At 36.4% G+C, this 27,677-nt stretch overlaps 2 protein-coding genes and 1 non-coding gene across 6 annotated transcripts; 2 read left to right on the forward strand and 1 right to left on the reverse strand.

Moving 5' to 3' along the window:
- Positions 1-13,974: 13,974 nt before the first annotated feature.
- Positions 13,975-16,721, forward strand: LOC108344713 (uncharacterized). 2 transcript variants are annotated; one of them, XM_052867436.1, is made up of 6 exons: positions 13,975-14,368; positions 14,785-14,986; positions 15,235-15,303; positions 15,419-15,551; positions 15,692-16,070; positions 16,512-16,721. In XM_052867436.1, the coding sequence occupies exons 1-6, from the start codon at positions 14,125-14,127 to the stop codon at positions 16,688-16,690; spliced, it is 1,206 nt and encodes a 401-aa protein (XP_052723396.1). In that variant the 5' UTR covers positions 13,975-14,124; the 3' UTR covers positions 16,691-16,721. The 2 variants fall into 2 exon arrangements, with proteins under 2 accessions (XP_052723396.1, XP_017438671.1); XM_017583182.2 differs by having other exon boundaries at positions 15,692-16,721.
- Positions 16,722-17,289: 568 nt separating this feature from the next.
- TRNAG-GCC (transfer RNA glycine (anticodon GCC)) lies at positions 17,290-17,360 on the reverse strand. The gene has a single exon. It is a non-coding gene; the product is annotated as a tRNA-Gly (tRNA).
- Positions 17,361-23,144: 5,784 nt separating this feature from the next.
- LOC108344077 (1-aminocyclopropane-1-carboxylate synthase 6) lies at positions 23,145-27,019 on the forward strand. 3 transcript variants are annotated; one of them, XM_052867245.1, is made up of 4 exons: positions 23,145-23,753; positions 23,962-24,090; positions 25,836-25,996; positions 26,066-27,019. In XM_052867245.1, the coding sequence occupies exons 1-4, from the start codon at positions 23,178-23,180 to the stop codon at positions 26,916-26,918; spliced, it is 1,719 nt and encodes a 572-aa protein (XP_052723205.1). In that variant the 5' UTR covers positions 23,145-23,177; the 3' UTR covers positions 26,919-27,019. The 3 variants fall into 3 exon arrangements, with proteins under 3 accessions (XP_052723205.1, XP_052723207.1, XP_052723206.1); XM_052867247.1 differs by having other exon boundaries at positions 23,614-23,753; positions 23,916-24,090; XM_052867246.1 differs by having other exon boundaries at positions 23,614-23,753; positions 23,952-24,090.
- The last annotated feature ends 658 nt before the right edge of the window (positions 27,020-27,677 follow it).

Raw genomic sequence — 27,677 nt, forward strand, 5'->3', positions numbered from 1 at the left:
TTAACTTTCTATATTTTTTTTTACATATTGATGTAAACTATCTGTTATACTTCATCTCTTACATTAAATTTTCAAACATAGTAATGATAACTTATGTTAAATACTTTTTCTTCCAGCATCACAGTAAAAATGGTCGATTGATTTTTTGAGAAATTATCAATTTAGTATCAAAATACATATAAAATACAGAATGACTCTTGAATATAATAGTATAATAAAAATATTATTTCTGATTATCATAAAAATTATAATTTAATTATAAAATATTATTGGATCTTAGCAATAAGTGTTGTATATTCTACATTACATTAAGATTTGAATGAGATTTTTTTTAAAGAGAATATCATGATATTTATTTTTCTTTATGGATTTGATGAGGAGAAGACAAAATATGTAAGACCCTAAAGCAAACATAAAAAAAAAAAAAAAACTTCAAAGTTGTTTATGTTTAAAAAGAAAATAAAGACAAAAATCTTCATTTGATGCAACTTTTTTGAAAAATAATTCAAATGACTAGATTTGGAAAAATTATAAACATGGATAAGTTACGTCGATGTGACATAATTTTATTAAAAAAATCATTTAAAGATTACAGATTTTAGTACATAACATTGAAGTTGTGTTTTCAATTCATTTTAAACTGGAATTATGTTAATTAAGATGATACAACTTTTATTCAATTTTGATAGAAATATTTTAAGACGAGACACGATTTTAATTTAAAATATTCTAAACTAAAATTTTGTGACTCTGACACAATTTTTTTTACTACAAATGATATTTTTTACCCATAATATCTTTTACCAATATTCATAATATTTTTCAAACTTATTTGGATAATTTTTTTGAAAAAATTGTACTAGGTGCTTTTGTGGAAAAGAAACATGGGTTAATTTTCAATCTGAAAACCTTGAAAGCTTTCTACATTAAAAGACATATATTATGTTTAGCATGAGACACAAGTTTGGTTTCTCTTTCATGAATTGAAGAAAAGATGTCCCACTCCATGTTTTGGCTCATAGCAAAAGGAGTGTAGCATTTGTTTGAGGCATTTATGAGAACCCCACAACACAACCCTAAGACATGGGATTTTGAAATTTAAATAGACATATGGATAGAAGAAGGAGGAAGGGATATATAGGGTTAGAAAAATACAACATGGTCTTTTCCCTATCGATTCATAATGCAAAATTCTAAACCACTTGTTTGTCTTTACGTGGAAAAAATGGCTTTGCCATGCAGCACGGAAAGCCATGTTACCATGTCACACTGTGGAACTTTCTTCTTAATGTCTCCAAATGGATGCACGTTCCAATTTTGTCCTAAGTGTTATGTTTTCTATGTACCTTTGTAAAGGACAAATCTGTCATTTTCCCCTCAACTCAAACGCTCCCTCTCTTTCAAATAGGGTTGTCAATTCGTGCCCCTCCATTTATTATGGCTTAATTTATGTGAACAATAAAATGGGTATCCAACCATACAACCCAAACGTGATTCATAAACATGTGTTTATAAAACTCATCATATATTATATATCATAGTCAAACAACGAAAAAGAAATTCAAAAGTTTAAAATTCAATTTTTAAAATTCAACATAGCATATATAATGAAAACAAAACTTTCCATAATGAAACTTTTGGAACGATATTTCGAATCAAAATCCATGAAATACATTGGACAAAACTTTTTATAATGGGATTTTCGGACAAACTTTTCATAATGTATATAATGTCTTCTGAAATGAGTTTTCTGAAACACGAAATGTGTTTTGGAAAGAGTTTTTCGGAACATATTAAATGCATTTGGAAAAGAGCTTTCTAGAATAAGTTTTTTTCTCTTTTTCTCCCTCTGCAACATTTTGTTTCTCTTCTTCCTTTGTAGTGGCAGTGAGGACGGAAGCAGTTCGTCAGCAATGTAGTAATGAAGGATGATGGTATCTTGTCCCATTATTGTGATGGTTCAGTTAGTAATTGTGAGAGTGGAGGAAGCAATGCCCTTATATTAAAATATATTGGACCTGTTTTTTGGATTTGAACCCACCCCAGTCCAGTATATGGTTTTGGGCCGAGAAAAAAATAAGGGGGATTCTTCCTGCACCTCCTCCTTCACTCTCATTTCACTTCACTGATTTCCTTCATTGCACATTGCACCTCATTTGCTCCATTGAATCGTGAGGTAAGCTTTTCACATGCACCTCCGTTGTCTTTATTGGCCAACCTTTCGCGACCTCCGTTTTAAGGTAAAAATTGATTTTTTTTTTCGTTGGTTGGTTTTTATTTTCCTCATTGGATGGTTCTTGATCGATAGTTGGAAGTTATTTTTTTGGCTGTCCGATTGTGGTAAATGGGTGTAGGATTTTTGTTCCGATAGAGGATGTATTTGTTTCGTTGTTTGGGAGAACTGAATTTTAAAATCCAGTTAATGTCATTCGATACTATTATACAGGAGTGACGCTCCTTCCACCACTCATCTTCTCCCTACACCTTTCTAATTTTTTTTTAAATTCTAAATTTATACTTTTTACTTTTACCAATTTTACTTTTTATTTTTTAAAATCCTAATATCAATCCCCTCTCACTTTCACTTTTCCTTTCACTCTCACTAGCAAGTCCCCACCCTCCAGTATCACTTTCTCTCTTTCTCTTAATTTCCGCTTCCATTAACACTACATTTTCCATTTCCTTTCAAATTTCACAAGATTCACCGAACATCCAGTGATAAACTGAACTAACTAATTTTTCTTTTATTCACTTTTTATTTTGTACTCAACAAACATGCTTCTCTTTCATTGCACCATTCTAAGCACAAATGTAATTTTAGGCATAGATTTTCAAGTTTGATTATTTAAAAACAAGAAAGTGGGAAAGAAATTTTTAGCATATTATATTATGGAATCATGATACTTTAAAACTCATCAGAAGTTATAAATGTTTTAAATTTATATCATGCAAAATTTACTTTTTCTGTCAAATTTTGTGTTAACAGAGGTGGAGATTAAGAGAAAGAGAGAAAGTGACACTGGGAGGTGGAGACTTGCGAGAGTGAAAGGGAAAGTAAAAGTGAGAAGAGATTGAAATTGGGATTTTAAAAAATAAAAAGTAAAATTGGTAAAAGTAAAAAGTAAAAAGTAAAAAGGGTAAATTTAGAATTTTAAAAAAATTGGGGAGGTGTAGGGAAAAGATGGGGTGGTGGAGGGAGCATCACTCATTATATAGTAGTGCTGTCAAAATGGATAATTCGGCCCAACCTACTACGAGTTGGTCACTTAATAAGTCAATCTAATCCGGTTCACTTAGACGAAAAAATTCGAACTTGGCTTGACCCATCACGAGTTGATGGATTAAATGGGTTGACTCATTGACTTAATTAAAAGTTTTTTTAAAATATAACAAAAAATTCAAAACTTTTTGTAATTTAAATCTAAAAATATTTCACTCACTAGTGCAAAATTTGCCTTTCACGTCACCCAATAGACGTCGGTCCACGAAAACTCCAACGTAAATAATTGACCAGTGGCATTTTCGTAAATAAGTTTGACTTTAGACGTCCGTTGTGGAGGGGCCCCAACGTGTATAATATTATAGACGTCGGGGCCCCTCCAACGGACGTTTAAGCGGCTGATAGGGTAGTTGAAGAATTAACTTTTTCAGCTTCTTAAACGTCCTTTGGAGGGGCCCCGACGTCTATAATATTATACACGTTGGGGCCCCTCCACAGCGGACGTTTAAGCGGCTGACAGGGGAGTTGAAGAGTTAATTGTTTCAGCCTCTTAAACGTTCGTTGGAGGGGCCCCGACGTCTATAATATTATACACTTCGGGGCCCCTCCACAACGGACGTTTAAGCGGCTGAGAGGATAGTTGAACAGTTAATTGTTTCAGCCTCTTAAACGTCCGTTGGAGGGGCCCCGACGTGTATAATATTATAGACGTCGGAGCCCCTCCACAACGGACGTTTAAGTGGCTGACAGGGTAGTTGAAGAGTTAATTGTTTCAGCCTCTTAAACGTCCGTTGGAGGGGCCCCGACGTGTATAATATTATAGACGTCGGGCCCCTCCACAACGGACGTTTAAGCGGCTGACAGGGTAGTTGAAGAGTTAATTGTTTCAGCCTCTTAAACGTCCGTTGTGGAGGGGCCCCGACGTCTATAATATTATACACGCCGGGGCCCCTCCAACGGACGTCTAAAACCCCCGCGAATATCAATATTTAAATCCAAAACACGTCATATTAGTTATGGCCCCGACGTCTATAATATTATAAACGTCGGGGCCCCCCAGTACTCGACGTCTAGTGCCATTTATACTAAAATGGCGAACCCGCGAGGAGTTACGCTCACTGTTCATCGTCTTCCCCGCGATTTCACTCTACGGCATTGCATTTCCATGTGCGTTTTCTCTCTTTTGAATCGTTTAAATTTACTTTTAATCCGATTAAATTGTTCTGTGATGAAATATCTTTGATTTGAACCGATTAAAAATCGTTTTCGGTGCATTTTGGTGCAGTTTCTTGCGTGTTCTTGAGCGATGTTTTTGACTGTTTTTGGCCTACGATTTAGGTCGTGCCCTCCTCGATTTCCCTCCATTTCATTTGGAATCTGCTTTTTAGGTTAGCTTCTTCGTTGATAATTTTTTTGTATGCATGTTATTGGGTTTTGTGTATGCATGTTTTTAACTTTAAGGTCTACATGTGTTATTGGCTTTTGAATATGCATGTATTAGTTGTGTTATTATAATTGTCATGTTAGATTATAAGTATCAAATTATTGAGTGACACTTAGTTCCCGTTTGAAATTTAGCACAAACGATTAATCTTTTAATCGTTTGTGTTAAATTTTGAATTGTCCGATTGGACAGTTTGAGAAAATTAATTTTCATGATTTGCAATAACATGTAAGTTGGAGTTTATGGATAAGATTGATAAAATTTCGGTTCAGTATTTGTGTTGTTCTTCGGATGCATATTTGATTGTGGTCATCGTTGACTACTCTCATTTCGTGTATTTTGGAGATCAATGCGAAATGTTGTCGAAATCTTATCAATTTTATGATGTAGACTTCTTTGCACGTGTCTTAACAAATTATGAAAAATAATTTTTTTGAATGGGTAAGGCCTAACCTTGTGAGAGTTAAAAAACTTATACTGATGATTTTACGAACATAGTATGGATCGAAGCTGGATGAATGAACGTCGCATCAGTGAAGAATATGATAAGGGTGTTTCAGAGTTCTTGCAATACGTTGAACAAAATGCTAAGTCTGTGAACGGGACATATTTTTGTCCTTGTGTTTGTTGTCTTTTTCAAATACGGCAAGACTTAGGCAATGTGTGTGACCATCTATTCATGTTCGGCATAACGAGGACTTATACCGTTTGGACTTGGCATGGAGAAGTACTAGACCAGCCTACCACGTCACGAGGAACGAATTATGTGGAAGAATGGATGAGTGATCATTTAGAGGACATGATACGTGATGTCGGTGAAGATAATTTTGGAAGAGCTAATTTGTATGATTCTCTTATAAATGATTTAGAGCAACCGTTGTTCCCAGGATGCTCGAACTTTACACGTCTGTCTGCAACTTTAAAGTTGTTTAGTTTAAAAGCAAGGAATGGATGGACCGATAAAAGTTTCACCGAGTTGTTGGAGTTGTTGAAGGAGATGCTTCCAGAAAATAATACTCTACCTATTCGTAATTACGAGGAAAAAAAATTATGTCCAATGGGTCTTGAATATCAAAAGATACATGCTTGTCCTAATGTAAAATTATATGGTTTTGTTCGTTGCATAGAAGATGAAAAATGACTTGAGAACAATGCTTCAAAGGTAAGTGTTTATCCAAAAGTGACTTTGAATTTGATGTTCACCTTAAACTTTTATGATAAATATAGTTATATTAATTTTACTTTGTGTTTTCAATCTGTACAGAGTTATTGGTAAATCTCGAGGTCAACTAGTTCAAATTTTGTATCCAAAGGTTGTAAGTCATTTATAGTTCTAATTCATTTCCTATGTTACTGAATGATCTAAATTCTTAACTATTTAGTTTGTCATTTTAGTGTAACCAGCAGCTAGATTCATGGGAATGTGGCTTCTATGTCATGTGTTGGATTAAGACCATCATTCGAGCTGTCATTACAGATGACTGGAATGAGGTAATGATGTATACCTTGAATATATTACAAATCAAATTCATCTTCAAACATATATGAAACCATAATGAATCTTTGTTCAATTTTGAAGCGCTTCAAGAATACATCTCCTATAACAGAGGACACAATTAGGCAGATAAGGCAGGAGTGGACAACTTATCTTCTGCAAAGATGGAGTTAGGAATAATTTTATTTGTTGTTGAACATTGCTTAGTTTTAGTTTAAGTTTATATCTTGATAGTTTTGGTAGTGGATTATTTTTTACATTAAGTAGAACTTTCTTTATATAAAACACATATATATATTATACTATATTGTTCTGGGACAATTTTCTGCTTTTCAGGTGTGATTTTATTGCAAAAATAAATTAATTTAAAAAAAAAAAATACCCAGTAGACGTCGGTTAGTGCACTAACGGACGTCTATAGACGTCTGGCAGTGCACAAACCAACGTCCAACCCCTAATCCCTAGTACAAAACCGTTCAGGCATATGGACGTCGGGGCTGACACAGCGGACGTCTATGTAGACGTCGGCGGGTACCCCTCGGACGTCTACATAGACGTCGGGGCTGACACAACGGACGTCTATATAGACGTCCGATGTGTGCCCCCGACGTCTGACTAACGTCACCCACAAAGACGTCGGAGGGAGGTCGGACGTCAAAAAGCCAAAAGAACAGACGTCTAAAGTCCTTTCTGCACTAGTGACTCTGAAAAGATGTTAAACTCCAAAGACAATTCAAAATAAAAAAAAAAGTACCATACAATTAGAGCTGTCAAAACGGGTCACCCGGCCCGGCCTACCACGAGTTGGTCACTTAGTGAGTCAACCCAACCCGGCTCATTTATTAGCGAACCAGAAAAAATTGAACTCGGCCTGACCCACCACGGGTTGGTGGGTAAACGGGTTGGGCTCACTTAATTACAATTTTTTTAAAATAAAAAAAACTTACAAACTTTTTATAATTTAAATCTAAACAAATTTCAATCCCAAATTTCACTCCAAACATGAGTGTTTAATTAATTTTGAAAATAAGGAACTTAAATAATTTTTTCAAGCAAAAACAAAATAATAAATATTTTTTTATAAAATTAAAATAAAATTTTAATAAAATAAAATTAGGTAGGTGGCTTGGTGGGCCAATCCGGTCCACCACGAGTTCAACCCGCATGAGCCGGGTTTAAATGAGCCGAGTTAAAATCTGACCCACATAAAAAAAATACAATTTTTTCAAACCCAAGCCGGCTCAAACCCGTGGTGGGCCGGGTTGACCCGTGGGTTGTGACCCATTTTGACAGCTCTACATACCATCCAAATGTAATCCAAACAAAAGCATAAAAGTCGAATAAATAAGTTTCTAATATTAAAATTTTTTGTTTCACTTATCCATTTATAATATTAGAGTATTGAATAGAAAAATTAATAATATTTTGCTCTATTGAAACATCTTTTTTCTTTATCACGTCTATAATACAATAAAAAAAGTGTTAACTAGTAATATTGAAACCAAAGTAATAAATAATTAAATTAGGTGGGTTGGTGAGTCAACTTGGCTCGCCACAGGTTCATCCGACCTGGATGAACCGGATTCTAAGTGGGTCGGGTTGAAAATTGACCCGTATAAAAAAATTACATTTTTTTCAAACCCAACTTGACCTGAATTTATGGTGGGTTAGGTTGGGCCGCGGATTCTAACCCATTTTGACAGTACTACTAAATAGTCAAACTTTGTATTCCGACTTGAAAAGAAATTTGGTGTTGTGTATTGTCAAATTGTGTGATTAGAGGTGTGCATATCAGATTATGGAAGCCAATTGGAGTGTGCAAGATTAAGGGATCCGATTAGGAAATTCAGTGTGTGTACCAAATTAAGGGTGATTAAGCTATGTTTCGCATATTGTTTTATATTTGTTTATGAAGATGAACACATGGTGAAGATGAAGGTGAAGATGGAGGATGACGATGGCTAATATAAAACTCTATCCATCATGTACCCAACATGTCTCGTAACTGATGTGCATTTTCAACTACATATGTGTTATCATCTCCAACATGCTTTCAGCCACCATGTTCGTCACTTAAATCGTGCCTCTATCAACATCGCTAGCAAGCCCGAAATCGTGAAACCCTAAATCCTTTTGAACCACTGATCTCTACGCACATATTCACTCCACCACGAATCAATCATGCACAAAAGCTATCACTGCACCTATATCTTTGACAAAATTATGTTTTTTGGTCCTTATTTATTCTCTTTCAAGTGCTGCAATGGAGGTTGAACGCCGACAAGATTTATGATGGAGGTCAAATCCAGTGATAAGAAATGTTGGAGTTTCCATGGTTGTTGCGAGGTGGCCTCTTGATGTGGGTTCAGTGGTTGCTCATGGTGAGGCGATGAGGCTTGTGAAGACTCGTTTTGTTGCGGTTAGGGTTATAATGTTGCAATTTCATATATATGCATAGGTGATGGAATCGTGATTAAGGCTTTTATGTGGTGTTTTGAAGTGCAGGTGCATGGTGGCTCACAATAGAGATTTATGGTTTGTTGGTTCATTCCCTTTGTGTGCAAAGTAGTTTTGGCACAACATGAAGATGTGAACTCAAGGTGGTTTCTTCATATGTTGGTGGCATGAAGTGGTTCATGGATTATGGTGGAGGAAGTGTGATTTAGGTTGTTGGTTCATATAGGTGACAAGGACTATGTATGGCTGGTGGTTCAAGTGTTGCACCATCCTGATGTAGTGCACGACAGTGGTGGTTGATGAAGGTTTGAGGTGTTGGAGAAAATGAAGATTCAAATGGAAGGTTGAAGATGATAATGTTGCAATATCACATTGGTCAGATTTGTATGTGATGGATAAATACCACGTGACAACTTGCTATTAACCAAATTCAAACTTACATCGTGTTGGACAGACTTAGTAAACAAAAATCGAACATCTCATTAAAACATTATCAACATAGAGAGTTTATCATTCATAATTTAATGATGTCATGAAAAAAATACTAAATTTAACATAAATTATCAAAATAAACATTTAAAAAAACAATTTTCCCGTTATACAAAGTCATCGAGAATAAAAAAAATTTAAGCATTATAAAATATATAGTTATAAATAATAATAATGATAATAATTTTTATTATTTTAAAAGTAAAACACATGTTGTCAGACCTCGGAAAAACCAAACCCAAAACCCTCCTGACAGTCATTAAAACGTGTCAGACCTCAGAAAAACCAAACCCAAAACCCTCCCGTCAGTCATTAAAACGCACCCAAAACCCTCTGCGCGGACGCCAGATGTCAAGAAACGAGGATCCGAAAATCAGATAGTGGAATGTAGGTGTCAGCAGGAGAGCGGACGTTCGTTTTTAAACAAAACTGATTTTTTTGAAATCCGCGTCACTCACTGCATGCACTCTTCTTCTCCAAAAATCTGATCTTCCATTTCTCCTTCTTCTCTCTAGAACCTCTCCCTTCTCTCTACCAAAACTCACCTGTTCTCCTTTCTGATCACCGTTCAGGCACCGTGGGAGCACTCTCGGCGTCCCAAGCTTCAATCTGAACCGAACAACTTCGAGTTCTGCAACTGGTAAGTTCCTTCCCCTTAGCCGTTCGTTCTTTTGTTACATGCAAACCAAGTTCTGGTTGCATGCAGGGGTGTAGTCTAAGTTCTTTTGATTTTATGTTGATTTGTTTAGTTGTAAGAGTTAAGTGATCGTTGAGGGTAGAAGATTTGTAGTCGGACCCAAAAACCTACTCTTAGGACGTGCCATCACGTATCCAGGTAAGGGAAGCTTATTTAATTTAATTGTATGATTATTTGTACGTTCGTTGATCATGAATGCATGTGCTGAGTGGTTGAGTGTATATAAAGTATGAATATGATTATTTACTGTGTTACGGATTGTATGAAGTATGCAACTTGATTTTATGTGAAAGTATAAAGTTACGAAACTATGTGTTAAGAAAAATGTTGGAATATAAATGATCCTTATATGAATTTCTCTAAGAAAGTGTACGTTCGTTACTGAATGGTCTTTGACCGTTCGGTTTTCTAGTGAATTTGGGTTTGTAGTGGATTCTTTCATTTGGGAAGAATCCTAGTTGAGGACGAGCGTTTTCACTTCGGTATACTGTGCATGAGCGTTCGGCCAAGCACAATTGAGTAATTTCGTTCGGTTATAAATCTAAGTATATATATGTAATTGTACATTTTATTGTTCGTCAACACGACTCCAATATTATCGTACTATGATTATCAAGTCTTCTATGTTAAGTTTATTAGTGCTCGGTCTTACACCAGGCACTTGTCCCACCTCTTTAAGTCAATTTTAATACGAGCGCTAGTTTAAGCCTTCTGGTGTTCACCCTCTAGAGCCTTCAGTCTTTGACTCACATTCTGATTTATTGATATTAAATTCTGTTAAACCCAAGTTTTCGGTTTTCCTCATGTGAATCACTCTAAGTACCGGTCCCTGGATGTCTGGAAATATTCTTATTCATTTGTTTCACTCTGGAGTCCACGTTTTTGGTTAGTCTTTGAATATTCTGAGTGAGTTCTCAAGAGTCAGTTCATCTAGTTGACTAAATGTAGAAATTGACGTTCGTCCCATTTGTCCCTGGAAATATATTATTGTGCTCGCTGTCTTTCTTAAAATCCGATGTAAATCCTTGATTTTAATCTATTCTTAAACTCGAAGATCCTCCGGTCTCGCTCTATGTGTTCGACCCTCGTTTTTCAGTTTGGGTTGAACGTTCGTCATTTTGAAGTTTGTTGAAATCTTTGAATGAGTTAATTCACCGAGATAATTATTAATGAAAGATGAAGAAAATGTGATTTGGATATGTTGTGGATTATGAACGAGCGTTCCGGGGAGGAACGTCTCACGTATGAATATTGGATTTTTGTAAAGTATGATTGTGGGCATGCTAATGCTGGCTGTTCATCCTGATGTTTCGTGGGTACTCGTCCTCACGTAGAGGAGGTCCCGTCCTTAGGGGTACTTTGGATGAATAGGACTAACCTCGGGTGGCAGCTGATGAGAGTATTCCAGTTACTACATCACCCGGGTGCACGAACGCCTGTAGCTACACAGATTTCATACAGTCCGGACGGTCGGTCTAGTGATAGGCGTTGTAAAAATACTTATGTTGAAATGTAAATGTGTTGGATTGTTTAATTTAGGTTTAATCATTCACGGAGTCCCTATTTTCGCGTCAAATCTCAATTTAGTCCCTTTCTTTCTGGAAATCTCAATTGGGTCCCAAATTTATGAAAATTGCAACAATTGGGTCCTTTCCGTTAAATTATCTCTAACGGTGTTAGTGTGTGTTTGACATGACACTCTGTAGTCAGTTTCTTAACTGACGTGGCTGATCGAGCAAGTGGAACCCCATCACAGTTGTCTGGCTCGGCGGTACTGGGTTCCGCCTGGTCCATGGCCGCGGCATGGTTGGCGGTCCAAACGGTGCGAATGGCGGCTCGCGCAATTTCACCAGATTCGCTTTCGGGGTCTCCGTGTAACTGAACCTGAAGTCGAACGGTGCGCCTTCGACGACGTAAGAGACTCCATCCTCACCAATTTTCACGTTTTCCGGCCCCGGTCGAAACTCAAGTCTCTCGACTCGTGAAACCACGGGATGCCAATCAAGCAAGGATTTCGGTTTTGGAGGTGGTTTAACGTATTTCGATTTTTTCCCCAGAATCGAAGGTTGCGACGTGCAGAGGGGGTTCCGAGAGATTTAAAAGTTTCGGAAGTGGCTGAAACAGCGGCAGTGGTGACAATGTTAATGATGTTATCTGCGGCGATGTTGCGACGAGTGCGGCAAATTTCGTCTTCGATTTCATGGAGCGTCCGGCGGCGCTGGTTGAACTTCTCTGCGTTGGCGTTGTTCCAATGCGAAAAACGTAACTCCGTGGAACAACATTCGCGAGTCGGGTTGTGGTTGACTAGTGGGCAAAATATGGGTAATTCGATTGCCACCTTCAGTAACACATCCATCTCTTCTCACGATTCTGCAGTGTCGTAGACCCTTTATAAAACTCAACCACCAAGGGTGTTTTGGGAAATAAATCTCACTTAGACGGCGATACCTCCACCCTCTCGTCCAGACCCCATTCTTCCGCCAAACCCAAGAAGCCTCAAGTCCCCAAACTCCTTAGCTTCGCCGACGACGAAGATAACGAAACCCTCGTTCACGATCCGCAAAACCTCAACGTTCCACGAAACCCTCTTCCGCTCACAAAATCACCACTCATAAAGACCGAATAGCGTCTTCTTCCCCTTCGGTTCCTTCCAATGTTCAACCCCAAGCTGGAACCTACACAAAAAAAACCCTTCGCGAGCTTCAGAAGAACACCCAAACCTTGGTCACCAGCAGCAGCTCCTCTCGGCCCGAGCCCAAACCCCCCGCCGAACCTGTCATCGTCATCAAGGGCCTTATCAAACCAGTAGCTTTGGAGCCCCAGGATCGGGAATCGGAATCCTTGGGGATCACAAAGAGGTTTCTCAATTCTGTAATTACTTCCACTTTTAATTCTTTTGCTCCATATTTTCGTTTCATTTAGCTCAAATTTACTTTCTTTTTTCATTCAAATCATGTCTTCCACTTTGTAGTGTGGTGATTTGTTTAGCCTTTGTTTGAATTTGTTTCAAGGTTGTATTTGGTTTGAAGATAGAACATGAAGCGCAAGCGTGGGCATAAGAAAGGAAAGTCAAGAGGTACCACTAACCATGGAATGAGTGCTAACGATAACCTAAGTAATGGTGGGGGTCAAAACAAGGAAGAAACCTCTGGTTTGGATGAGTTTGGTTATGATAAAGATAACTCTGGAATGGAAGTTGACATGCCTTCCCTGGGACGGATCAACATTTCAATCTTGCTAACATAAAACCTGATGGTTCCATTGCTAACATAAATCCTGATGCTTCCACGTCAGTTAAGAAACTGACTACAGAGTGCCATGTCAAACACACACTAACACCGTTAGAGATAATTTAACGGAAAGGACCCAATTGTTGCAATTTTCATAAATTTGGGACCCAATTGAGATTTCCAGAAAGAAAGGGACTAAATTGAGATTTGACGCGAAAATAGGGACTCCGTGAATGATTAAACCTTTAATTTATATGTTGAAGCATGAATTAAATTACATAAGCTTACCCTGTGTTTTTCTGTCGTGTATTGTTGTGTACGTCCGTCTTGTCGTTGCAATGATCATCCGTGTGGATGTGAGCAGAAGCGGATGCGCTGTTGGAGGATGTGCTGGAAGAAGAAAATGTGGAGGATGCGAATCTCGTAGAAGCTGAAATCAAGGTCAAACCATAGGACGTTCGGTTACTTTTATAGCTTTGTTAGGGTATAGTGGTCGTTCGATCATCATCCTTTTTGTTAAGCTCGACCGTTCAATAAATTCTTTTTGTAAACCGTTCGGTCAGACTTGTGTGTAGTTTATTGCTGTATTTTTGGGATGTTACACATGTTCATGTGTGTGTTTTTACTGTTTATTAACAATAACTATTAAAAAAGAAATTAAATTATTAAAGTAATTTAGTAGATTATTACATATAATATTTGTTAAATAGTCACTCTAATGGTGACAGAACATATTCATATCAACTTAAAAAAACCACTTTCCAAATCATTCACATTTATTTTTAAAATCCATAGTCCATTTATTATTTAAACATTATTATTCTTTTATTTTATTTTTTTAAATATATTGACATAAAGTTTTTTTTATTAGTTATTAAAGAAGAAATAAATATTTAACATTTTAAATATTTTAAAACCATTACTATTTAATAGTTATTCAGTTTCTTCTTCCTCTTGTTACAGAACAATCCTCTGCTTCTTTCCATCGTGTGCCCTAGCCGCGCCGTTCTACCCTCACCGTTCGGTGACGAAGTGCACTCACCACCCACCGTAACGAGATTTTGAAGCAACGCTCTCATTGGAATCACAAACATGTCCTCTTCTTTGCCCCAAACCGAAGAAGGACAAGCGGCAATTCGAAAACTCACGAATGGACCAACAGAGTGTGAAGAGTGCAAATCGAACCCATGGAAATACACGTGTCCCGGTTGCTCCTTACACACGTGCAGTCTTCCGTGCGTGAAATCACACAAAGACCGAACTGGGTGCAGCGGGAAGAGGAACCAGACTCTGTTTGTTCCTCTTTCGAAGTTCGACGATAATATCCTTTTATCAGGTACCTTGTTTCTCAATCCTCGTACTCTGTCTTAAATATGCTGATAATCTTTTTTTTTCTTCTTCTTGATTGCATAAGCACAATAATGTTGTTTTATTCCTTAATGTTCTTCGAGTAAGCAAAGTGACCTGATTTCATGTCATGTTAGTTTGTGTGAGAAAACAATTTTTTTGCTGAATAGAAAATTAATTGAAGTACCCTGTAATTATGTTTGGTAAAAAACACGGCTTTGTATTATTTTACTCGTAGAGGATGAGAGCCCCTTTTCGATTATTGGTGAAATATACAGTTGTTATTCTTGGTTTATTTTCTGCATTATGAATTTTCATTAGTCGGTACACCCTATGTCTGTTGGTGTGTTCTTTTAAAATCCTATGGCTAATCTGTTTGTTTACTTTGTGATGTCCTTTGGTTAGATTATAGTTTGCTGGAGGAGGTGAAGAGAGTGGCTGAATCTGCTCAGAGAATGAGATCTAAATTAGGCATTCATTCATATTTCAAGTTACCTTATTCACTTAAAAGCCTAAAGAATGCTGCTGGGAGCAGGAAAACCCAACTGATGTTTCTACCTCACGGAATGTCGAAAAGACAGAAAAACCGGTCTAGATATGATCAAAGGTATTTCTCATCGTTTTATGATAACTAGCTTCAGTTTCATTATTGTTTCCTTGTTTTTATCTTTTGGTGCATACTGGATATGATTTGTAGTATACCTAGTGGATATGTGGCGGTCTGATTGTTAGGTTTTCTTTTCAAGTTGTGATGATTTATATTCTAACACAATCTCAGAGGGAGGTCTAGCTTATAAGAATGTTTCATTTTTGGATTGTTAAGTTGGTAACTTTTGTATCATACAATGCTTTCAGGAAGAAGTTTATATCTTGGACAATTGAATGGCGTTTTCACTCAACAGATATTGTTTTACATGACCATGGGTGAGTAACATTGATGGTGCCTTTGATTTAGAATACAAATTACTGTAGCTTACCTTCTTATTACATGCTTGGAGTCCATAGAATATTGAAAGGATATTGTGCTCATGTTGTCTAGAGTTGATGAAAATTCAAGCTTTTGCTCCATTCTAGAGAAGCACCTCAAACCTGGTCCATGGAATAATCAGCTAAGGCCATTTTGTGAAGTCCAGCTGGATTCTCTAAAGCTTTTCATTCGTAAAAACCCAAAGGTGGGTTTTCTTTGCCTATTTCTACTGTTGCAATTCAGTATCGTACTGAGCTTGCAGACTTGTAGGATCACATTGACCGAACGCATCAAGACATGCTTTTATTTTTACTCATTAATTCTATCTGGTTCATGCAAATACAGGGTCCTAAATCACCTTTCAAAGAGATCGATATTAAACTGCCAATCAGAAAGCAATTAGCAGATATAGTCATTTTGGAGTTTCCTGTTGTTTTTGTTCTCTTGCCGTCTCACAGAATCAATTTTGAAGTTATTATGGATGTGAATACAAGAAAGCATAAATCACCACAGAAAGACAGTGAAGAAAATCAAATCCCGCAAGGGTTATCATTTAGGGAGGAGGTGATAGAAGATGACAACAGCTCTGTAGATCCTCAGGTTTTTGATATAATGAAGCAAGTGGAATCAAGTTTACCACAAGAATTGATGACCCAAAATACGAGTTCTGAGATAGCACCAAATGATTCCTCCAACAAGTCTCTGTTTGAAGGAGACACCGGAGGTGATCTTTCAAATTCATTGACAGAAACCCAGAATCCAAAGTTACCTGAAGAAATAGATTTTTACTTCGATCAAGATTTGATGGATTTCTATACTGACATTTTGGATCAAACAAATCCTAGTGATCTTTTTGATTTTGATAGTGATTTTGCCAATAAAACAGAAAATAAAATAGATATAATTGGTGCTAGTGAATTGTTCCCCTTGCCAAATGAATTGGAGGAAGGGGAAATCCCCGAATAATTGGTAACTATAATTCACTTCTGCTGAATAATTGGAGAGAAAAAGAGAAAACATTCACAGCACCAATAATACATGTTGAGGTTGAGGTACAGTTGTGTGGACATGATTGAAAAAGCTCGTGCGTTCAGCATGGCAGAGATTAAAGATTACTAGCCTTTTGTCATAATTGATCACCATAAGGAATGACAGTAATTTTCAGTTTGGATGCAGCAATGGCTTCGTAATCCTTTCTTGAAGATCAAGGTGCTCCCATGCATAACGATTCAGACACACCACAGAACCCGCGGTTGTATTTCTCATCACTTGAGGGAAAATTTTGGTATTGGATTTCACTTTTTTTTGTTTACATACTTTTGTGGAGGAGTTGATTTCAAATGAATAGATATTTTTTCCAGTCTTTGCGTTTGCCTCTTAGTTGTTCCACCCCTCCTTCCCTTTAGGTATAATGCCATTTACATCATGCATACTTTAATACGTTGTCAAAACATGATTTCAAAAACCAGAGGTACACTAACGAAAATCCACTTTATTTACTGGAATAGTTGGTGATCTTGTAAGTGTAGTATTTTATTCTGCATTGATGCTCTGTTGAGCTTATTAAATTAGAGCCACTGGCTTCAGTGAGGTTATTGTGACAGTAAACCTGAAGAGAAGACTGGAATGGAAATTACTACATAATTAAATTAAATTATTTTATTAATTGGCTACATATAGGTGATTACTATTGTAGTTGATAAGTTTATTTGGATTAGCTTATCCAAAAAATGGTTTAAAGATGCAATAGAAGAATAGCTTTTACTCAAGAAAGATTATAAATTGTAAATGGATGGCAACCTAATTCTGTGTATACAAATATGTATTTTCATCCTTCATTTATTTCAGCCATTTTAGGCATTTCTTGAGTAAAAAAGTATCAATTTTTATAAAGCAGACCTTCCAATTTTAATTACATAAATTTCAAGCTCAAAAAAATCAATTGCACCAGCCGGGAATCGAACCCGGGTCTGTACCGTGGCAGGGTACTATTCTACCACTAGACCACTGGTGCTTCTTGCTGTACTGCAATGCATATATATTATTTGGTGCTTAGTCTTTTCTTTTGCATACTTGTTTTTGTGTACTTGATTTTGAAACAGATTAAGATAAGTGATTCTGGTTATATTAAAGTATATTCAATTTCCTTTTGTCATCTTATTTGAGTTTAGTAGTTATAATTATGATTTATATTTATACTACCGTTGATACAATGTAAATTTTTATTAGAATTAAAAAATGCCATTATGATTTCATTTAAATATTTCATTACGAGTTAATTTTTCACATATTAACTTCTAAAAATTAGAAATTTCACGAATTTCACCTAATTAAGTCAGACAGTTGCATTTTCAATAATAAAAATAAAAACATGTTTTACATTATGACTCCATAAAGGTTATTTATTCAGTTAAAAATATTTGAAAACTTTGTTTGGGTAATTATTTTATCATTGTAAAAATTCATCACAATCTATTTTATAAACAAAAAAAAAAACTGAAACTTTTATCAATGTCTTTATTCTATTCATCATGTTCTGTCTATACAACATGAGAAAATAAGTTACGAAAAATACATTTGATTAAAGACAATTTTGCAAATAATGAGAAAAACCTTTTGAAACTCTAAATTCATATTCGCGTGTTATTTGCATTGCACGGTCAACATGACCCATGAAGCTGGCTAACCTCTTACATTTACTTTTTGAGGTAATTATTTGGTACTGCTCTTGGCTTTTCATCAATGCACAAATGTGTTTGTCATCTTTTATTTGATTGTGTTGTTGAGTAACATCATTCTAATATATGTTTGCCCTTTTCTTTGCTTATGTAGGGTGAGAAACTGAATATTTCAACCTTCGTACGATTTATTTTATATTTAAAATAACATTATCAATAATTAAAAATTTAATTATTTATTGGAAGATAAAATTATTATTACTTATCTCAATCAAATAATATGATTTTTTAATTATTATTTAAGTGATTAATGTGGGATATTCAACAATTCAAGGATATCAATATTTTGTATCGTGTATTGATAAACATATTTGTATTGAAAGGACAAGATACTTCGACCAATATATAGATGTTAGGCAACATGTCATCTAGTGTCCATTATTACAATGTTACCTTAAAAGACATAACCTACATTAGATTAAAGAAGATTAAGAATAATTAATCATGTATAAATCTAAAAGCAAGAGAAATCTATATATTCTACACTTATAATACAAGTACAAGGACCTGAAAAATGGGTCAAGAGCAGTTGGGTCTTATGTTGAGCAACCAGACCCGTAAAACTAAGGACATCACGACCTTAGAAGGGACCTTTCAAAATCTGAGTTCATTAGCCAACTTTCACTTCTCTCTCTAGAACTCTTATTTTCCCTAGCCTTGCTCTGCCTTCTCTCTACCATTCCCTCACATTCAGTCGTTGCATTGTTGATTAGGTGGTGCTCAAGTGACCGCGGCGCAGTGAGCTTCGCAACCATCCGAATATATTTTCATTCTTCAGCGGGTAAGTAGCTCTTCACTGTTCTCCGTTGTTTGGAACTTAGGGCAAGTTGCATGTGCCTAGTGTACCCTTCTTTACGTTTTTCCTCTGTTCGTTCTAGCTCTAAGAGTTGTTTCTATCACCACTTGGGTGATTTGTAGAGTGGGGTTGCGCCCTTGTTGTGTGAGGTGTTGTAGAGAACGGTACTGTAAGCTGTGTTGTGGAATTTTCCAGGTAAGGGGAGCTAGATATTGTTTTCAATTTGCTTGCAATATTTGTATGTATGTTAAATTCCTTAATGGGTGTGTTGTTTGGTTTGCTTGTTTAAGCTCTAAAGTGAGTGAAATTATGGTGTTTTAGGTCACTTTGAGAGGAAGTGAGGTAGCGATTTTGGGCATTTGAGGTCAAAAGCGCAACTGGGCTGTTGGGGCAGCCTTAGCAAGTGAATTGTAACTTGTTTGAGTCACTAAATTGATCAAAATAGGAGCAAAGCAGTAGGATTGGGTTTTGGATCCTTAAGTTGGGAAAATTGGTGTTTTAGAGTTGAAATTGAGTCTTAATCACTTTAGAATGGTAGTAGGAATGTTCAGAATCATTTAGATGAGTTTAATTAAGTATAAAACAAGAATTAAGGGTGTTAGAAGTTAGTAAAAATGGTTAGGAATGGTTATGTTAGGTGTTGTTCATAATTCTGCAGAATTATGCAGTTTCGCCGAAAGTGAACTGATAACCGTTCGGCCATGCGTTGTTGAGCGTTCGGTCTTAGTAGCGTTCGGTCTTAGTGCTCAGTCTTAAGTAGAGTTCGATCTTAGTGCTCGGTCTTAGGTAGCGTTCGATCTCTTAAGGAGCGTTCGGTCTCTTAAGTAGCGTTTGGTCTCTTAAGTAGCGTTCAGTCTCTTAAGTAGCGTTCGGTCTCTCAGGTAGCGTTCAGTCTCTTAAGGAGAGTTTGGTCTCTTAAGTAGCGTTCGGTCTCAAGTAGCGTTCGGTCTCTTAGGTAGCGTTCAGTCTCTCTTAGTGAGCGGTCCTTAATAGTGTTCGGTCACTTCTTCAGTTTTACCATTTATGGACCGTTCGGTCCTGTCTTTAGAAAGAGAGATACCATTCGGTCTCCACTATTCATAGGGTATTCGGCCTTGCTTATTATGTGTTGATGTTTTCTGTTCGGCCTATATTCCTATTTATTCCAGTATGCTATTTTACTTAATTGTTCCAGTTTCTTTAAGCACTTATGTGTGCATTATCATGTTGGTGTTAAAGTGGAAAGTATTAGTATTGGACGTAATTCCATGATCCTCAAGGGGGGATACATGGTGGTGCCCTTTCAGTGTGTTTAGAATGATTTGCATGGTAGCTCAGTCTTGGGGGTTTTCCTTATGCTCCAATGGCCTTTCATTCTCAAGTAGAGAGGATTGATCCATGTAGTGAGGAGTAGCAGGAGGTCCTAGTCTTGGGTGCTTCTAGTATGGCCCAAGGTGAGTGATAACGGACTAACCTCGTGAGTGTGGTAGGGTGAAACTCATTGGCAATGACTTTGCAAAGCAGTAGAAGCCACCACGAGTGCATAACCTGCCATAGCTCGACAATCATTCTAAGTCTGGACGAGTCAAGTTTAAGTGCCACAAGTCATGTTTGTATAGTATAGTATATCCGTCTTTACTTGCATGTTGCCTATGACTGTTATAACATGATTTTTATATCTAGCTCACCCTTGTTGTGTGTTTGTGTTTGCTTGGGTATGCGTTCTTTTGCAATGATCATCCACTTGGATGTGAGCAGAGATGGATGAAGTGCCTCTAGAGCAGGCTTTGGAGGAAGATGATGTTGTTGCTTAGTCTCCTTAGGATTCTATCAGTTATTCATTATCTTTTGAAATACTCTAGTATGCTTAAGTTTTAAATTCTGACTCCTTATCGGATGACTGTACGCTTAACAAACTTTATTTACAGTCTACTCTAACTATTCTCTTTTATTTAAATGTAGACTTACTATGTTATATGCTTCTATATAATTTGGGATGTTACATACAAAAAATATAAAATTTATTATAACATTTATTACATTAACTCATCACTGTTTGAGTGTCAAAATGTCTTTATAAACTTTTCTATTAAGAATTCACATTTATTGAAAAAACATATACAAACAAAAGATACAAAAGACATATCAACTTAAGACCTAAAAGAGTATGAATAAACACATAATTTGAAAGATAAAAATTATGATTAGAAATTTTTAAAGCAAGAACAGTTGGAATATTCTTTTTCTTACATTAGAAATATTCAATTTTGTTATTAATAGACTAAGAAAAAAAAGGAAAAGTTAAAAGAAATAAATTATTTCTGAAAATATAATTTATTCTCATAGTGTCAATTGGTAATGCTATTATATTTTTATTAAATAATCCTAATCTATATTTTAATTGAGGTTAATAAGAAGACAAAAAAAATATTTATTAATATTAGAAGAAAAGAAAATACCATATTCAACATTAGTAAACAAATATATCAATATTAATAAAAGAATTAACCAATGTCAGCATAGAGATATTAGTATTATTTTAGATCGAATAAAAATAGTGACTATAATAAAAATATGGATTTTAATTTGAAATAGATTCATGGTCAGTCGAAGAAAAGGACGTGGAGCCTATAGTAATATAAGTAGAGGAGATGATATTTCAATAAAGACCGAACTAAAAAAATATTAAAAGAAGAGAAAAATAAAGAAAATATATAAAAATTAAAATATACATTACAAGTCTTTTATAAAAATAATTGGACTTAATTACTATATGGTTTCGGGAGCATTGTATCGACTGAATTTCCATTTAAAAAAAATTAATTTTGTCTTTAAATTTATATATCAATCAAGTTTTTGTTTGTTAGTTTTTCATAAATGATGATAAAAGTGTAATGATATGATAAATGAGATGTAAAAATTTATAATTGTATAGTGAAAGAGATGGAGAGGTCCACAAGAGATACAGAGAACTCAACTAAGACTATGGAGACTCATACATCTCGACAAGACATTCTAATAGCTCGACAAAGTGCATGGAGAAGTCACAAAGATTTACAAAACATTAGGAAAGCTTGGTAAAATGCATGCAAAAGTCACATAACTCGACAAAACATCCAAAAAACTCGATAAAATGCATAGACAAGTCACATAGCTCGACAAAACATTCAGAGAACTCGGTAAAACCCATGGAGAAGTCAACTAACTTGACCAAAAATTGGGAGAGCTCCATAAGTTAGATTAAACTATCTGGACCTACCAAGCTATCTGAGTTCTTCATGCACCTTACCAAACTCAGGATGTCTTGTTGAGCTATTTGACTTCTCCATGCATTTTATTGAGTCTTCCAAATGTCTTGTCGAGCAATGTGACTCCTCCATGCACTTTAGCATTATCACTTTTCCATGCACTTTACCAAGCTCTCTGGATGTATTGTTTGAGCTATGTGACTTCTTCATGTACTTTACCGAATTTTCCTAATGTCTTGTCAAGTTATGTGATTTTTTCATACACTTTACCGAGCTCTCCTAATGTGTTGTTGAGTTTTGTGACTTCTCCATACACTTTATTGATTTCTCCTAATGTATTGCCAAGCTACTTCTTGATACACATTACTTAACTCTAAGAATATCTTGTCGACTATCCTGAAGTCGCCAAATTTTTCATTTTTCTTGATTTTTTTTACTCGCCCAAATGTTTACATCACAATTTTTTTTAATGTATAACGTCTCCATAAATTATCACCAAAACATATCTAATCAATCAACATTAACTATTAAGAAAAACTAAACTTAATTGATGCACATAAATAAATTGGAGACTAGCCTAATAATTAACCCAAATAATTACCATTTAAAAATTCTTCTCCTAACATCAGAAAGACCCTTTGTGATTTTGAACTACTCAATAATCTCGCGATTGTTAGGTAAAATTAGTTAGCTTACGAGGTGTTTCAACACACACTTCCTATCGAGGTGCTTGACTCAAAATACTAAAATATTAAAATTAATTACAAGCCCTAAATATACTGTTTACATTTTAATATTTTCATGTATTAGAATATTAGAATATTAGATTTAGATAAAAAATATATAATATTACATTGTAGTGAAGTAATGATATGTATGAAAATCTCCCATAAGCCCGCCTGTACATAACAGAAGAAAACAACAAAATCCCAATATGAAGCGATTAGGTGTGAATCCTCGTTTCCTCCTCCTTAAATAAAAAATAATAATAAACAACATAAAATAAAACAAAATCCTGAACTGGTGTCGTTTAGAACTAGGAGGAACAGGAATAGGATCCCAAGGGTAAAATGGGAAAGCAAGAAGGAAACAAAAGAAAGGAGAGAATCCCAGAGACAGAGGTTCTTCCCTCTTCATTCTTTCGTTTTGATTCTCCTAACACCACACAAACCAAACCCCTCTCCACACTCCACCTTCACTCCCTCTCCGGGTCAATGACCCACGCCCGAAAGCCCACCAAGCCCAACTCCCAGCCCCGCCAGGCCCACAACCCTTCATTCTCCACCACCGGCATGAAACTCATCGTCCCTCTCCAGGGCGTCGTCCAGGGCCGCGGAGGGCTTCTCCTCGGAACCCTCGTCCCCTGCGCCCTCTTCTACTTCCTCCAGCTCTACCTCAAACGACGCCGTTCCAACTTCTCCCCTCCCTCCCCCTCCTCCGAGCCCACCCTCCCCCGAACCTCCTCCCGCTCCAATTTGTCCTCACGTGGCTCCATTTCCCGGGTTCGCCTCTCCAAGCTCGCCACGCAGATTTCCAGGCCCGACGACTCCCTCTACTACGTCGGCTTGGAGAGGGCTTCACGAGATCCCTACGACGCCGTTAACAATCCACACGGGATTATTCAGCTGGGCTTGTCGGACAACAAGGTTGGTTCCTGACAGATTACAGCAGTTTTCATACACTCTTTCAGATGTGTTTTCTCTTGTTGATTGGAATTTAAAACATTATGGTTGTTACATCTTCTTTAATGACTCTCTCTCTCTCTCTCTCTGTTGTGTTATTGATTAATTTTAATTGATTGTGTATAGTGTCTGTTGCTAATCTGGTTGCTGTTAATTGTTGAGGTGGGTGTAGCTGTGCTTCGATTTGATAGGGGAATGGGTGGCGCGGAACTTGGAGGGGACGATGAGTGGCGGTGTTGATTTGGGTATTAACGGGATTGCGCCGTATCAGACGTTTGATGGAGTGATGGAATTGAAAATGGTAAGAAGTTTTGTGCTTCGTAGTGTCAGTGGTGATGCTACTAGTGCCACTTTTTTTGTTTGTTTAGTTTTTGTGCGTACCATGGTCCAGGCTAATCTCCATGTGACATGTTACAGACTTTATTAGCTGTTTTTTATAAATTGAAAAACTTGGTTATGTGTCGAGTGGTGATTGGCTGGGACCATAGACACATGGTAGTTCTGGAGCATGCAATGATTTTTCATCAGTGGGGGATGGAGTAGAGTGTTTGAATTCACAGGGGAACTTGCATGTGTACATTATCATTCTGTGTTGTCGTTTAAGGTTTTGGGGGTTGGCTTTTAATAGTTTTGTTGGTCTTTGTTGTGACTTGCGTGTGGGGTAGACTTGGAAAATCTGAAAGATGAAAAATTATCGCGTCCTTCCTGAAAGTGAAAATGTGTATCAATTTTGTTTCACTAGGGAAGTAAATTGACAGTAGAAGACTAATGTGACTTATCCTAAACCTTTCAACGTTCAAATTGGTGTTTTCACATTTTGTTGTTATTTTAACACTAAGGTAGGACTGTTAAGAACCCAATATTCAAAAAGTTAATACTGTTAAGAACTGATATATATGCGGGTTTTATAGCATTTCTAACACACTCCCTTGCCCAAGAGCTTTTTACCATGGAAAGTGAATGGTGCGGGCCTACTTATGCTTGATTTCGATTTGAATTTTTTATTTAAGAAGTACGGGAGCAGTAAGGATCCAACCCTCGACCAGACCACATGTTTATAGTGGTTGTCATGACCAATCATTCCAAAAGTTTAATTTGTTAGGCGAAGGAATACAAATGACCTTAAAGCATTTCTAACATACTGGAGGATGGGAAATGTTCTAATGAAAATCGTTATCATTATTACAGCCCTGGCTTGAAGCTGGTGCTAACTAAGCTACAAGTTTCTAAGCTGATAGGTTTTGATTTAAGTATTATTAGTTGTGGCTTCTCTTGCTACTCAATAATTTTAAATGAAGAACTTGAGCTTTTAGAATCCATTAAACTCAAGTTTGAACACACAAACTGGAAGATTCAGTGCATGCTTGGGAAAAAGTTACCATCAACGTGAAAGGACACTTAAAATACGTTAGACCAGTGTTAACCCCACTTTTACCTAATGGGAAAGTGTGATTGTTGTCTCCTCGAAGCACCTCAAATGGTAATCCAAACACACCCTTAAGTGATAGAATTCTGGAATTGTTCCAGAATTTGTAGTACAAATTAAGAACACGAACACAGGTGTAAAATCTTACAACGAGTCTCCTTCAAACAAACTTTAGTAATTTAACTCGATGAATCAGAAATCTGTCACACATCCTATTTAATAAGTACACACCTCTAACTGCAATGTACCACATCTTATGGCTGTCCTACAGTTACTAAACACTCAAATGCCGCACAAAACATCACATAACTGTCCTACGTAAATCATTACATTTCAAAATTCTGTTTTTAAGATACGTTATTGTATGCTTTTGGAACTAGTTACCTTTACTATAATTCTGTAAACAAGTGTTTTGGTCTTAATTAGAGTTATCAGTTGTTTTAAAGGTTAAAATTAAGATGTTATCCTTTGTTGGTTATTTGTTACTGTTTAATATTGGACTGGTCTATTAATTAGATACTGTTCCCCTATAACCTATGGTATGTTCAAATTTGGTTTGTTGAAGGTCATGCTGTTCTTTTGTTTATCTGCTAAACTTTTGTTTTGCTCTGATTTTTCAGGCCTTGTCAGATTTTATGCATCAGGTGATGGGGGAATCAGTGAAATTTGACCCATATAATATGGTTCTAACAGCTGGAGCAACTCCTGCAATTGAGATATTGTCCTACTGTTTGGCAGACCATGGGAATGCATTCCTTGTCCCTACACCATATTATCCAGGGTAATTGCTGACACTTTCTTGAACTCCTCTTTCTAATTTCTCGTGCTAAATTTAAAAGGAACTGTGCAGATTTGACAGGGATGTAAGATGGCGTCCAGGGGTAGACCTAATACCTGTTCACTGTCGCAGCACTGACAATTTCAATCTAAGTATCACTGCTCTTGATCAAGCATTTAGTCAAGCAAGAAAACGAGGAGTCAAAATTCGTGGAATTCTAATTTCCAACCCTTCAAATCCCGTTGGCAATATTTTGACACAAGACATGCTATACAGTCTTCTGGACTTTGCTGAAGATAAAAACATTCATATCATTGTTGATGAAGTATATGCAGGCTCCACGTACGGAAGTGAGAAGTTTGTGAGTCTAGCTGAAGTTCTTGATTCAGATATAGACAAAAGCCGGTTTCACATAGTATATTCCCTGTCAAAAGACCTATCTCTTGCTGGATTTAGAGTTGGGGTTATATGTTCATTCAACGACAGTGTTTTGGCTGCTGCCAAGAAGTTGACTAGATTTTCCGCAATATCTGCTCCGACCCAGAGGTTAGTTACTTCAATGCTTTCAGATAAAAGATTTATTCGGGAGTATTTAGAAACCAACCGGAAAAGAATACGACAAGTGCGTGATGAATTTGTGGATTGTTTAAGTAAACTAGGAATCAAGTGTGCCAAGAGCAGTGCTGGTATGTTCTGTTGGGCTAATATGAGTGGATTGATCCGACCATATAGTGAAAAAGGGGAAATTGAGTTGTGGGAGAAGTTTTTAAGTATTGCTAAGATCAGTATAACTCCTGGATCAGCCTGCCATTGCATAGAACCAGGATGGTTTCGAATTTGTTTTACTACCATAACATTAGAGGAGGTCCCTCTGGTTATTAAACGAATTAGGAGAGTTGTTGAAAGTTGTAATTCTTCTAGTTGAAGTTTCATTATTTTCATTGCCGTATATGGTTAGTGCTGATGTTGCAGTTTAAATTTTTTGGAAAGGAATATACATCTCTAGTTATCAAGTTCAGCTTATAATGCCAAGTCTCAACAGAGTAAATTGCAACTAGAGTCTGGTTTAGAATAAATTTTAGTGTAAGATTGGTTTTAGCCTGGAAAACTACTCTTTAGGGTTTCTTTCAATAAACATACCCAGGGCAGTTTCAGTCTTGGAAATAACTAATTCTTGAGTAGTCCTTCATTATATTACTGGTTTTTGAGGTACATACAACCTCCAAGAGGTAGTTTTCTCATGTGGCAGTGTGCCTTTGAAAGGGAATTCATTTTTGATATAAATTTTCAGAAATTTGTGGATGTTCAAAAGAATGTAAATTTCAACTTCCCTATCAAGAGAGGTTAGAAAGGAGTATACTTTGCATTTTGGGGTGGTACTACAAGAATGAAACTTTTGCTTAAACTAGAAAAGTGATGGGAATTTATCCATTGGGGGACCTGTTTTCTCACTTTAACTATGCAGGTAAGCTAGTACACAGTGGATACAACATAAAGATGCATAATGGGAAAGAGGAAAATATATTCTTTACCTACCTGCTACATAAAAGTGTAGGGAGTATAAAAGCTCTATACTGGACTTTTTGCCTGTTAGTCAGTTGAGTCGTATAGCAGGAAAAAAAAGGCACATATGAATTTTGTGATAGATAAGTGATACAATATACTTAGAGGGCAAAGGAAAAAA

Source organism: Vigna angularis, chromosome 8 (genome assembly GCF_016808095.1).
Source record: "Vigna angularis cultivar LongXiaoDou No.4 chromosome 8, ASM1680809v1, whole genome shotgun sequence".
NCBI lineage: Eukaryota > Viridiplantae > Streptophyta > Magnoliopsida > Fabales > Fabaceae > Vigna > Vigna angularis.

Coding starts and splice junctions, on each gene's coding strand:
- LOC108344077 (XM_052867245.1), top strand. CDS start 23,178: ATGGGAAAGCAAGAAGGAAACAAAAGAAAGGAGAGAATCCCAGAGACA. Junction 23,754..23,961: donor TGGGCTTGTCGGACAACAAG/GTTGGTTCCTGA, acceptor AGGTGGGTGTAG/CTGTGCTTCGATTTGATAGG. Junction 25,997..26,065: donor CCTACACCATATTATCCAGG/GTAATTGCTGAC, acceptor GGAACTGTGCAG/ATTTGACAGGGATGTAAGAT.
- LOC108344713 (XM_017583182.2), top strand. CDS start 14,125: ATGTCCTCTTCTTTGCCCCAAACCGAAGAAGGACAAGCGGCAATTCGA. Junction 14,369..14,784: donor CGATAATATCCTTTTATCAG/GTACCTTGTTTC, acceptor TCCTTTGGTTAG/ATTATAGTTTGCTGGAGGAG. Junction 15,304..15,418: donor ATTGTTTTACATGACCATGG/GTGAGTAACATT, acceptor CATGTTGTCTAG/AGTTGATGAAAATTCAAGCT.